Source organism: Myiozetetes cayanensis, unplaced genomic scaffold (genome assembly GCF_022539395.1).
Source record: "Myiozetetes cayanensis isolate MyiCay16 unplaced genomic scaffold, myiCay2020 scf4, whole genome shotgun sequence".
Taxonomy (NCBI): Eukaryota; Metazoa; Chordata; class Aves; order Passeriformes; family Tyrannidae; genus Myiozetetes; species Myiozetetes cayanensis.
In genome coordinates this window covers 8,273,521-8,286,473 of record NW_026087631.1, presented here as the reverse complement: position 1 = coordinate 8,286,473, position 12,953 = coordinate 8,273,521, and the positions used below count along the sequence as shown (strand labels likewise).

Genomic DNA, 12,953 nt, shown 5'->3' with positions numbered 1-12,953 from the left:
TCAGGCAGTGTCCCGAGCAACACCTGTTCTCTTCCAGGCCCAAGCTATATGAGGAGTGGCTGAGGTCACTTGATCTGTTCAGCCTGGAGAAGAGAAGACTGAGGGAAGACCTCATCCCAGTCTACAGCTTCCTCGTGAGGGGAACAGGAGGGGCAGACACTGATCTCTGTGGTGACTAGTGACAGGACCTGAGGAAATGGCCTGATGTAGTGCCAGGGGAGGTGTAGGTTGGATATTAGAAAAAGGTGCTTCATACAGAGGATGTTTGGCTGCTGGAACAGGCTGCCCAGGGAAATGGTCACAGCACCAAGCCTCACAGAGTTCAAGAAGCATTTGGACAAATATCTCGGGCACATACTGTGACTCCTGTGGATGGTCTTGTGCAGGACCAGGACTCGATGACCCTTTGTCGGTCCCTTCCAACTCAGCATACTCTGTGATTCTGTGACCTCTGTACTCCAAAACCAGAGCAAACTCAGGGGCTCGGAGTATGTAGCACCCTCCTGCACACCGCAGCCCGCTGCCCATGTCACAGTGCCCGCCCCTGAGATGGCTCTGCCAGCAGCAGATCTGACCTTGAGCTCGGTGCCCTCCCCCAGCCCACCCTGCCCTCCGCACTGACAGCGCTTCCTCTCTTCCTCCCACATGCATGGAGAGGCGCTGGCCGAGGGAGGCAGCGGCTCGCTGAGGGGCGAGCCGGGGCCAGGGCTGCGGGCAGGAAGGGGAAGCCCGCCCGCTCCGCGCCCCCGCTGTCCGGCTGGTTGGCTGGCTGGCTGTCCGGCTGGCTGGCTGTCCTCCCTCCCTTCCCGCTTCCCGCCTCCCGCTCCGGCGGCTGGCGGCCATCCCGCCACGGCTCCGGCCTCGGGGCGCGGGGCGGGGCCCGCCCGCCACCGCCCCTTCCCTGCCTGCGCCCGGCGGCCCCTGACGGCGAGCGGTGGCGGTCTGGTGTTCCTCGCTGCCGGTGAGTGCGGGCCTGGCCGCCCCGCTGCGCTCCCGCCCGCTGCCGGCGGCTCGGGCTTCTGGGAGCCGCGTCCCCGGCTCCCCCATTGCCCGGCGGTGGCGGGCGGGGGGCGGTGGCAGGGGGAGCGCCCCTCGGGGCAGAGCCGGGCCGGGCGCGGGCCCGGGCGGAGGGCGGGGACCGGCGGCTGGCAGGCCCGGCGGGCTGGAGACGGGGGCGTCCTGCCTGCTCCTGGCCCCGGCTCCCGCGGTGGGGGCTGGAAAGGGTCGCTGTGTTCTGCGGGGGGCGGGCGGAGCGGCCCCTGAGGCTCCGTCTCGGAGCGGCGGCAGCCGCAGCCGTGCGGGCCCCCCGCGGCTCCGGGCCCCGAGCGGCCCAAGCCGGGTCTCTCCAACGCCCGGCTCTGGGTCCGGCCCTCGCAGGTACCGGGACTGGCTGTGGGAGAGGGGAAAACGAGGAATAGATGTAGCTTGATGAGATGTGCGGGTGTGGAAGAGATGTTGTGCTGCTCTGTCCTTATCTGAGTGAGGCTTTTGCGTAAATTTTCCTGCTGGAACAACTCGAGCCTTGTCCCTTGGTATTTCAGTAGTATCTAGAAAGTAGAGGATAGTGTATAGTGTACATATAAAGCACACAGCAACCTCGCTGTGTTGCAAAAACCCCAATAGATTTGCAACCTAAGTGAGACAGGGAAAGGGATGGAAGAAACTGATTGGAAGGTGAAGCCTATAAAGTGTCGGGTTTTAAGAGTTTTGGGCGACAAAATCATCTGTTTTGTGTTCATGGTACAGACAGCAGGTGCAGGTGCTCCATAGCAGTTGTGGAGGTTGTAGCCCAGATGCAGATATTTGCCTTCTAGTCTAATGTGACTGAGGGCTGTGGCCGTGGAGATGCCCAGTTTCAGAATCTGGATCAGGTATGTTTGGATTGGTCCCGTGTATCTGTTCACCACATTACCATGTTTCATAACACCACCGTAGTTCCCTTTTATTTTTTAACTGGAGGTTGTACTTTGCTATTTAGCTTCCACCCTTGAAGCTAGTGTAGGTGGGGAGGGGGGAGGAGGAAGGTGGAGAGATCTGGACTTCGGTATTCTTTAGTATCAGCAGGAAACTTGGTCTAAAACAGAGGATTCTCTCTCCAAACAATTGGAATTGAATTAATATCTCTGAGCACTCAGTGCTGTTGCTATTGTTCGGACTAGCTCTATCAATCCACAATACCTAAGTAAAGGAAGACCACCCCAGAGAAATATTAACACTGGAATGTTTATTTAGTATTGCTTTGCTTAAAAGCGATTGTACTCCATCAAAATGTCCTAATAAACTTCTGGGGATTGTTACTGCTTCAAAGAAAGTAAGAGGAATGTAATAGGCACAGAGTGGGAAATGCAGCTGAGTCCTGTGCCCTCTAGGATCTGTATGGTGTGTGAGGAGTTATTTAAAAATTATCAATGCTTTACTTATTGTGGACCTTGTAAGACTGAGGAAATTCCTGGAAAAGCCAGGAGTATATATATGTATGTATGTATGTATGTATGTATGTATGTATGAAGAAGTCTGATCATTAAGCCATGCTTTGCAGACTGCATCACGCAGACTACTGAACTGAAAAGACTGTAGGGCTTTCAGACTGCATTTTTTGTCATATCACATTTGTAATTTAGCATCTTTTTTTCTCTCTGGTTCCTTTTGGCCAGAGGATGATACGCTTCAACTTTGATACTATTCAGTGAAGTTTTTATAGTAATGGTGGAAGATGCTGAAACAATAAATGTAGAAAAATAGAGAAGAAACAATATTTGAACAGTAAGAAACGCAGCAAATCTCTTTCACTAAGTGTTTTCCAACATGGAGTGTTACAGTAGGATTTTACCATGTAAGAGCTGGAAATTTTCTCCCTCCCTACAGTAACAATCCATTTAAATTAACTGGAAAGATATGAAATTGAAGAGTGGTTCCTTTCTATCTTTTTAAATACAGAGAAGGTAGAGAGTAGTCTTGATTTCCAGTCTGCTCTGTGTGAAAAGGAGATAAGATTTTTTCAGGGTTCTTGCCTTCAGTCCTGCCTTAGGGATTGGTTAGTTCAGAAGATTTTCTCTAGGTATTTGGTGCTTCCTTTGAGGAACTGGGACATCCCACATTTCTAGGGTCAGGACTTGTGAAACAGGGTGTTTAGTTTTTGTTATTTGGGGTTTTTTTTTTCCCTACCTTTTTTGTGTGAAAACTGTTCCAAAAAGGTTGAATTTCAAAATGTTTTTTTGGAAAATTGATTTGCCTCCCCATGGAGCCTGGCCAATAAACCCTGCTAACAGCTACTTTGAATTTATGAAATTGTATCAGATACACACTTGTTCTGCTTACAGACTGAAACCATGACTGTTTGAAAGCTGGATTCATCTGGCATGAATAGTTCAATAGTGACTGAGATTATAAGCACCAGTTTTTGGTGTGAGAAAACTACCGTTATTTCCAGACCACAAATTCACAATTTGTCTTGAAATGGTGTGAAAAGTTAGGACTTTTTCCCCACAATGTCATATTATTTCAAAACAGTATTAAATCCTCTCATCAGTTCTTTATCCTGAAAAGAACCCTTCTACCTACATATCTCTTAATAGCTCTGAAACAGTTCAGATAGCAAGCTGCAGAAAAAGGAGTTTTAGAGGTGAAGGGACAGCAGTTCACAGAGCTGGTATAATGGTAACGGCATGAGTAGAGAGCTGATTCACCATACTCGCCTTTTGTTTCCCCTTCCCATGCACTTCTGCAGTGTTTCTTCACCCATCACATGAGTCTTTTGAAACTAGCAGACCAATACGGAGATGTCTTTTAATCCTGCCTACTGAAATTGAACCCAAATTTCAGAGCAAACCTTTGTACACAGTTACAGCACTCTCCGTATTCCAGATTTCTTGTACTTGCTTCCATGCTGTTTCTGTTTTTTGGTTTGGTTTTGTTTTTTTTGTTTTTTAAACTAACACTGAAAGCTGGTTCTTTGTTAAAACTGACCCAAGTTTTAACTGCGTATTTGTTAATGAATAGTCTAAGGCTACTAACAGAGGGTAAAAGAGCAGCAAGTTTGTACAGAGATAGGAAGTAGGTTAAAGATCAAAGTTACCTTTTCAGGAGGAGGGAAAAAAGCTTCAAGGCTTAATTTGTTGATGTTGATAGTCTCCAGGTAAGGTTTCCTGTATTCTCAGGCATATCACTGCTCATTTTTCTGCAGCAAAAAGGAAAATTAATCTCCACCTTTTAATTGGGACACTCAGTGATGAGTCTGCTGACACAACACCTCCTTAACACTTACACCTTCTTAATTATGATCTGGATTTTATTAAGACTAGATTGCATTCCAGAGGCTGTCTGAGGATACTAGACACGTGTGCTTGCCTAGGTTACCAAAAGTATGGTGACGTCTGCAGAAGTATTTTGACTGTTCCCTAAACCATAAGTGCACAAGAACTGCTGAAGTGAGGGAGGAGGTAGCATTTGGTTTTTCCAGAGGGATGACTTGCAGGAGTTTAATATCTACATCTTGGAACTAGGCATGCATCTAAACTTCCAGCTTGCTTGGAGCTGGAGTTACTTTAAGACCTACAGGTTTGATTTTAGAAGCTTGATCTCTGAACTGAACTTTTCAGTCCCTACATGTGCAATGCAGCACTGCTAACAAAGTGAAGTGGTCAAAATGCTTATGACAGCCCGTGAAACACATAGAAACCTTGCCTAGAGATTGTTTAAAAGAACCTCCTTTATGTATTACTGCACTTTCTTTCAGTGTGGAATAATGGTGTGGTTTATACCAGCAGAGTTGTTGATCAGTCATCAAATTGTTAATGGACTTCTTTTTCAGAATCTGTATGTGATGATCTATGTGTAATGAAGAAACACCAAGATTCTTTCTCTAGTCTCTGTTAGGACTGAAATCTCATCACTGACTGTTGACAGCAATGCAATAGTATATGTTTTTTTTATAGTGACCTCATCTGTCACAAGTAGAGTAGGTGTTAAACAGTAAGAGCTTCTCTGAATCACAAGAAACCTGTGTTTATTGCAACAGTAGTTGCACTCATCTGTTCTTTGCACATCCAGAAGTAATTATACCATTTTATAAAACCAAGACTCTACCTGTTCTAATAGTGGTGTTGAAGTCTATCGAAATGCTCAGGATGTGTGTGGGTTTAGAGTTTTCTTGGCTTTTTGGATTTTTTTTTTCCATTTCTTGGTGGGTGGGTGGGTGGGTGGGGTTTTCTGTTGTGTTGTTGTTGTGTCCAGTCATTGGTCCATCAGTACATTTCCCCTGGATAACAAAAGCATTTTTCTTTGGCAACTTGGATATTTAAACTAAAAGTATTTTCTACAAATATACAAATATATTTATTAGGGTTTTTTTTCCAAACTGAGCAGAATTATGGATGGATTTACTTACTAAAATTTTGATACTGCAGACATCTGACTAGTATTGGAGAGGTTGCCTTTCCATATCGAAAATGCGGGCTTCTGTCAAGATGCTTAACCTATGTATTTTCCTTCCTTGGTTTTCAGGCAGGGTAGGCACACACCGAGCATGCTGCAATTCCAATAGAACAGGAGTTCCTACATGCTGGACCTTCTAGGATATCTATGTTCATGGCTAAGCCATCTATAACTGAAAGTAGTCATCAGTTATTATTTTTTATGAAGGCCCATTGCTGAGTAGAATGTGAAACCATGAGAAGAGCTGTATAAGTTTTAGAGGCTCAGGGGAACTGAGCAATAGCCCTTAATTTGAGAAGTGCTGTTCTGATTGCAGTTCGTAACTGTTAGTAGTGTCACAAAATGCATGTTCAATATTGTGATGATGAATTTACAGCTCAGTAACCCACTACTCTGCTGCAGCTCCCTTTAGATTTTTTTAGTTACTTTCTACTTTTTGCTTTTTAGAGGTATTTGTTGCATACTTGGCAGAAGTGCAGAAACATATCCATACACACACAGTGTCAGTCAGTTGAGTGGACAAAACTAAAGGAAATAACTTGTGGGAGTAGGGATGATAGTCGCAATGGAAAGTAGTAAGATCAGGTTCAGGATGGGTGGAAAATGTTCCATATGTCCTCTGCCTTATCACCAGACAGTCCTACCAGCTGACCTCTTCTTTTCCCAGTTTCAATTGAAAGCTTCAGCACAAAACCATCATATTTTCTTATATTTCTTCCCTAGATTCCTGCAAGTACCAGCAAGTCTGAGCGTTCCCCTTTTTCTTGATGACTGGTAAAATGCCCTCTTTGCTTTGGCTGAGTGTAACCCTTTTTAGCGTTTCTAGTGTCTGGTAGAATGTTCAAATTAAACTGCTTCTTTGCTAAGTGTGTGCTTCCCAGTGGTGGTCAAGAATTTACTCACATTTCAGGAAAAAGAGCATCTACTTGAAATCTGTTTTAGTTATGCTATTTAGTTATGCTATTAGATGTTTAGTTTTATGAAGAGGTGTTTAAAATTAACCTCTTCCTGTTAATAATGTTGGCACCCTCTCGTAATTTGAAAGACAGCAACTAAGAAACCAAAGATGGAATAGAAAAGGCAGTTGAACATGTTGCCTTTCCACAAGTGAGATTAATATGTCCGTACTAAAAGGCTGGATAACTGTGCCTGTTCTTCTCCTACTTTATGGCCTTAAGCTTGATGGAAGTCGTCTCATCTAGAACCTTTTTCTTTCCTTTTTTACTTTGTGCAGGTCAAACAAAATAAATCCATGTCCTTGGTTTGTCCTCAGGGACTTCTGTAATAAATGTGATTATTGCTAATCGGGAGTCTTTTGTAAACATTTGTGTCATGTACTACAGGAAGAGAATGATTTACAGTCAGCATGTATTTTAGCAGGAAAGTACTTTGTGTGCTACAGTTTTCTCTTTTTCAGGGTAGTGAGAGAGAAGTAGGGTGCTTTTTTTTCCCTAAAAAAAACCCAAACCAATTTTGTTGCTGGTATTGATCTGGCTATAACAAATGAATATAAGAGCAGTTATGGGTTTTAATTTTTTTTTTTATTTTTTTTGGTGTGAAAGAGATTGTTGCCTTTAGCCTGATTAACTGTATTCAGTTTCACCTTCAACTCTAAAGAGAATAGAACAGTATGTTGAAGTGATATCTAGAACAGTTTTCAGATTTTTTTCCTCAGGTATAGTGAGAGGCTAAACAACACATTTTTCCCTCTACAGTCTTTGTGAGATAATTTCTGCAAGTGCAAAATTACAGGATATATTAGCATGCTTTCTCAGTCCATTAATTTCAATAAAATTTCATTTGTTATTATTGTTCCAAGTCACATGACTGCTTTTAAAGGGGTCTGAAGTAGAGTTTAGGAGCCACAAGTCAGTCAAGAATGTGCTTATGTGCTTTAAACTGAACCAAGTCCTTTTCCAATCAACGTTGCTAAGATGTTCTGTGCTTAGTACTGTGTTTATATTGGACACTCAGAGCAGTTACAGCAGCTGAAGGTTTGAAATCAGCACATGCAACATATGCTTAAGTGTCCTGTGAATGTTCTTTTAAAAAAAAATAAAAATCTAAGTTACATACTTTAATCTTTTTTGTGGAGATCCATATGAGACTCAGTATGCTCTGAATGTGTTTGATTTAGTTAACTATCAAGAGAAGACAAGGAAAGAGGATGGACAGACACCTTTTTCCTTCTGTCCCCTTAGGCTTGTGCATGTTTCTTATGTCACGATCACCATGGTCTTCAGGACAACAGAGGCTGCCACGGGCAGTTCAGCCAGTAGGCATTTTTGCAGTGATCTTTTGGTGCTAGTAAACATCTGAGCTCTCATGGTAAAAGCTGTGTTTGCTGGCTCACTCAATACAGATGAGGTGAGGAATGTTGTTGCACACAGATTTTGTTAGTGCAAAAGCTTTATTGGAGTATCGCAATGTAAAACTTGTGTTTCCAGGGAAATTTGAACCCTCCTGCTTCATATCTAGGGCTACAAACAGTATGGAACAGGTGATGCGGCCCTGGGTTCATTCTCTACTCTGAAGGGCAAGGTGTTCCATTCACAATAAACATCTTTTTTTTTTGTATTTGGAAAGTTATGACCTTATTGAAATAAATTTGCTTTTCCCAGTGTTCATGATTAGAATCTTTCTGCAGTGTTGCTTCTCTGGGAAAGAGAGAATTGGAATTGGGAGAGAGGAAAGCCAGAAATCAGACTGACTGATGATCAGACAGAGTGATGAGCTGATGTACAGTGTGGGTGAATTGTGACATGTTCTGACAAGAGATGGAGCTGGGTAGCACAGTGCTAAGCTATTGCATTGATGTAACAAGGTGAGTGAAACCCAATATTGATAGTGACGGAGTACAGATTTAAAGATGATCAGCATTAGTATGAGCCAAATTGTGGATATTACTAGGCACAGCAAGGGCTAAAATAATGCTGTTGTTTGTCTGGGACACTTTGTACACGTGCTTTAACCCCTGATAAGGTTTTGGCAATGAGATGCTACTTTTTTTTCCCAACTGAACCATTTTCATAGGTTCAGTCAGCTGAAACCACTGGAGCCCTAGGGCTATGTCCAGAATTGTACAAACACTGAAGAACACCTGTCTGGATACCTGGAGAGGGGAAATTGCTTGGGCTAGAGTTGCTACTGTTTTCCAGGGCCAGGATGAGCACTGTTTGTGTGGGTGGCTGTTACCACTAGGAACTTCTTAAGAGGAATTCTGCCTTCCTGAGGGCCACTATTCCGCATTTTTGGGTTCAGATAATCCACAATTTCAGATGTGACCTCCACACAAACAGTTTTAAGGTTGTTGGGCAGAAGTTCAAGTGCTTGTTTTGTTATGTCTGACCAGGTCATGGACTGTGGTCATGCACCAGCCATGGCCAACACGTGTGACTCTGTGCACTGCACCAGTCCCAGGCAGACAGATGTCTTCTCCCCCATGCGCTAGTCTGTTTGCATTTTGGTGCCTGCAAAACGTGAATAAATATTCTGTGCTGCAATCACAAGTTAATCTGTATCAAGTTAATAAAAAAGTTAATCTGTATCTGTCACAATGATTGCTTTAAAAATTTTTGTATACTCAGTGTGCAGTCTTGCTCCCTTGTGTCTTTTTTGGCAGATCACCAACTTGGGTTCAGCGCTGTGGCCACTTGGTTTACAATTTACTGGATAGAAACAGTAGTTGATGTGACTGAGGGTTCTCTGGCTCTGTGAAATTTACTACGGCAATGCTGCTAGTTGGTATTTTTCTAGAGACTTTACCTCTTTCTAGGTATTTCTGAATGGCTTCCAGGCTTGTAACAGAGGTGTTCATATCATTGGGACCAGCCAGGTGAAAAGAACGTGTGATTGTGCTTTCCTCAGCCCGCAGTTTGGCTTATTTGTGTAATTCACTTGATGAGAGAAGGTTTATACTGTGGTACCTCATACTGTGAACTAAAAGAACTCTGTTCAGAGAAGAGGATGATATCTGGCAAATAAATGTTTACATGCAGATACTGTGTTGTAGTGTTTTGATTTGCTCAGACATGGACATGGATGGGAAATGTTAGAGCTGCAATTTACACATGAGTGAGAATGTGTGAACTGAGTACAGTGGACTCATTATGGTCATATCAAAGTAATGATCTGCTGCTTTATCTGTCAGGGGATATTTGAACATTTCCTATCTTCAGCTACTCTTACACTTTCCCATAAGAAGTCTGTGCCTTCAATAATGTTCTCAGCTTGGAGGCAAAAAAGTAAAGCTCATTAGGAGCGTAGCTGGCAAGGAAAGGAAGGAAGAAGTTAATTTTGATCATGCTCAATAACAGAAACACAGTTTTCTTAGAGGAATAGCTGACTAGTCCATGCTGTTTAAGATAATGACATCTAAAACTTGGTGGGCTTGTGTGCAGGATGAGTATCTGCAAAGCTGGGAAGAGGAATCTTGGAAAATAACTTGTGGATGGGAATGTTTGAAGTGATACATTTGAGAGGGTGTGTGTTTGCAGTCTATTCATTTGCCAGCATTTTGACTTCCCTGGCCATTCAGCTTTTTATCTAGAAACATCCATTGTTTTCTTTGTCAAAATTCTGGACGTCTTTCTTTCTTTTACAGTATCTTACTGCTTTACACCTTGGACCTTTCTGTGTCACCATTTCTACCATCTGTCCTTGGTTGTTGTGTTCAGAGTATATGAATTTTGAATTTCAAAAATAGTGGAATAATTTAAAAATCCCCCAGAAGTGTATTCCATGTAGTAGTATTTCCTGAACAGTCAATGAAACTGGCTGGTGAGATAAATTAATTCATTCTTTGACCTTGCTTTATCTGTTTTTAACAAATACTGGACTTTGTGCATCTTTTTGCACCAGTCTCCAAGGCCTGTCAAAGGATTTGTATCTCGTGCCTTGTGTTGTTGTGTTGTTGGTTTTTGTTTGTTTGTTAGTTTGTTTTTTAAACTGAGGCAAGGGAAGATAATGTTACTTGAATGAAGACAGAAACAGTGCTGTGGAAAAACATCAACAGATCTGGAAATCAGACCTGTGATTATTTCTCTTCTAAAAAAATTTTAATCATGACTGGGAATGTTGCCAGACATTGCAAGAGAATTCATCTTACTGTTAAATCATTAGCTTGATCCTTGGCATGTGTTGACCTAAACCAGTGTTCCCAAAAGAGGCCTGGGCAGAGTTCAAGTCTTCAGTGTGTCCTAGGAACTGTTCCATTAGGTAGTTTGCATGCAGTTAACCTTTTCTGGAGATTGAGAGAGATTTGTATACTGAATTTAGGCCGCTATGTGCTAGTTGGCCTTGATACTGGGAATATCTCAACTTCTGTAAGTGAACCCTAAAAGTCCTGGGTCCCAGTGGAATGCTCTACCCAGTAAGGCACTAGAATAGCCACAAAAAAAAAAAAAAAGGACAAAATATCTCAAACTAAAATGATGTTTACAATGGGGTCTGCCTAAATTTTCTTTTTGGTCATGACCTTAACAAATTTCTGAAATCAGGAGGGTTCCTTTTATCTCTGATAGGGTTTGTAATCTTAGTCTGTAATACTTCTTCTCAATAGTCTGTAATACGTCTTCTCAAAAAAAAAAATAGTGTTTTCTGGTTTGCTTTAATTGTTTTTAATTTTGAATGCAAGTGTCTGTCTGTTCAGCTTTAGATCAATGCCACTTTTGCTAGCTTTGGCTGGGATACAGTTAATTTTCTTTCTAGTAGGTAGTAGGGGGGTTGTGGTTTGGATTTGTGCTGGAAACATGGTTGGTATCACAGGGATGTTTTTGCTGCTGCTAAGCAGGGCTTCCACAGAGCCTAGGGCTTTATGCATTAAAATGTCTGTATCTCAACCCATGAGTTTTCTCACTCTTACTGTTCTGATTACCTCCCTGATCACTCCAGGAAGGGAGTGAGGAAGTGGCTGTGTGGTGCTTAGTTGCCTGGCATTGAACCACAACCCACTTAAGAAATGGGGCCATGTTCTCATGGTGGTTCATGAATCACAGAGGCACAAAGAGCTGTCTGGAAGCAGTGAAAGAAAGATAATAGTGAAGACACTGAACTCCCTTTGTAAAATCATGTCCAGGGAAGGGCAACGGAGCTGGTGAAGGGTCTGGAGCGCAAGTCTTACGAGGAGTTGGGTTTGTTTAGCGTGGAGAAAAGGAGGCTGAGGAGTGACCTTATTGGTTTCTGCAACAACGTGAAAGGAGGTTGTAGCCAGGTGGGGTTGGTGTCTCGACAGGATGAGAAGAAATGACCTCAAGTTGCATGAGAGGAGGTTTAGATTAGACACTAGGAAAAAATGTCTTCCAGGACTTGCAATAGGCTGCCCTGGGAAGTGATGGATTCACCACCCTTGGAAGTGTTCAGAAGATGTGTTGATGAGGCACTTGGGGACATGGTTTAGTGGTGGACATGATAGTGCTGGGTTAACAGTTGGACTCGATCTTAGAGGTTATTTCCAACGTTAAGCCTCTATGATTCTAACCATGTGGTATATCCATATTTTTCATGATCTCTAAGGAAGTGTTGCATGTAGATTTGTAGTGAAAAGGGCATGACTAACAGTATCTTTTTGTCTTTTTGTATCTTACTGTCTTTTTTCACCTTATTGTCTTTTTGGAAGTTGGAACAGACAGTTGTGGTCTGTGGGATGTGTACTTTACATGCAGGAAACATGTCATGAAGATGTCTTTGATTTTTCTTTTTTTTTTTTAGGGTCACTAAAGGTCTTGAACAACCATGAGCAACCCGTTCGTAAAGATTGTGGAGCCACTGGACCCAAAACAGCCTCTGAAGAAGTTCTTTAATCTGAGCAAATTGGGAGATGAGAGATACAGTACGTTGACAACATAAGGAAAGCATTTTGTTTACATTGAGCAAAACTTGAACAGATATTGCCCCACTGGATGGCCCTTGGTCTCTGAAGAGAACTGTGAATTCAAGAGATGCTTTTTTAAAACAAAATTTGAGGAAAATTTAGTTACGTAAATTTAAAACTACAAAAATACTGGCAAGATCACAGTAATATTTTCTCAAGACACTGTGCATGCAGCAGTCTTGTTTTTTCCTGAGTGGATAAGGAGGGCTAGGCAAAACTAAGAGCACATGTCTTCTCATATACTGCTAAGCTACTGTGAAAGGCTGGAAAGGATCTAACACTGATATGACTGAGTTATTCAGAAGGATAATTCAGCTTTAAAAACTGTGGTGGCTAGGGAATCCTTTAGAAGGAGGCTTTTTCTTTAGTTCCTCTGACATTTCACAAACCTTTCGTGTGGCGCTGGTAAAAATCTGTGCCACTGAGTTAGAAAGTGGGTATCTATAACTTAGAGCTGTCTATGTTGCGTGTTTTTGGTCTTTCAAAAAGGAAACAGGTGATTAAGGAAAATTTAGGAAGCCACAGGAGGAACATTTTCTCTGAATGTCAGCAACAAATATCCATTACAAGCTCAGATAGTGTGTAAGTTAGAAATCAATTAACATTGGACTTGGTGTGTGAAAAGCACAGATGAGTCTTAAGAAGTAGA

The 12,953-nt window shown here is 42.6% G+C and overlaps 1 protein-coding gene across 2 annotated transcripts in view; it reads left to right on the top strand.

The window, feature by feature from the left end:
- Positions 1-804: 804 nt before the first annotated feature.
- ACO1 (aconitase 1) overlaps positions 805-12,953 on the top strand; it is a 37,293-nt gene continuing 25,144 nt past the window's right edge. Inside the window, exons 1-2 of one of the 2 annotated variants that reach the window (XM_050330152.1) lie at positions 805-961; positions 12,142-12,262. In XM_050330152.1, the coding sequence (XP_050186109.1) occupies positions 12,166-12,262 (97 nt within the window). In that variant the 5' untranslated portion in view covers positions 805-961; positions 12,142-12,165. Of the gene's footprint in view, positions 962-1,262; positions 1,378-12,141; positions 12,263-12,953 lie in introns of those variants that run through there. The other variant, XM_050330153.1, reaches the window with a different exon arrangement.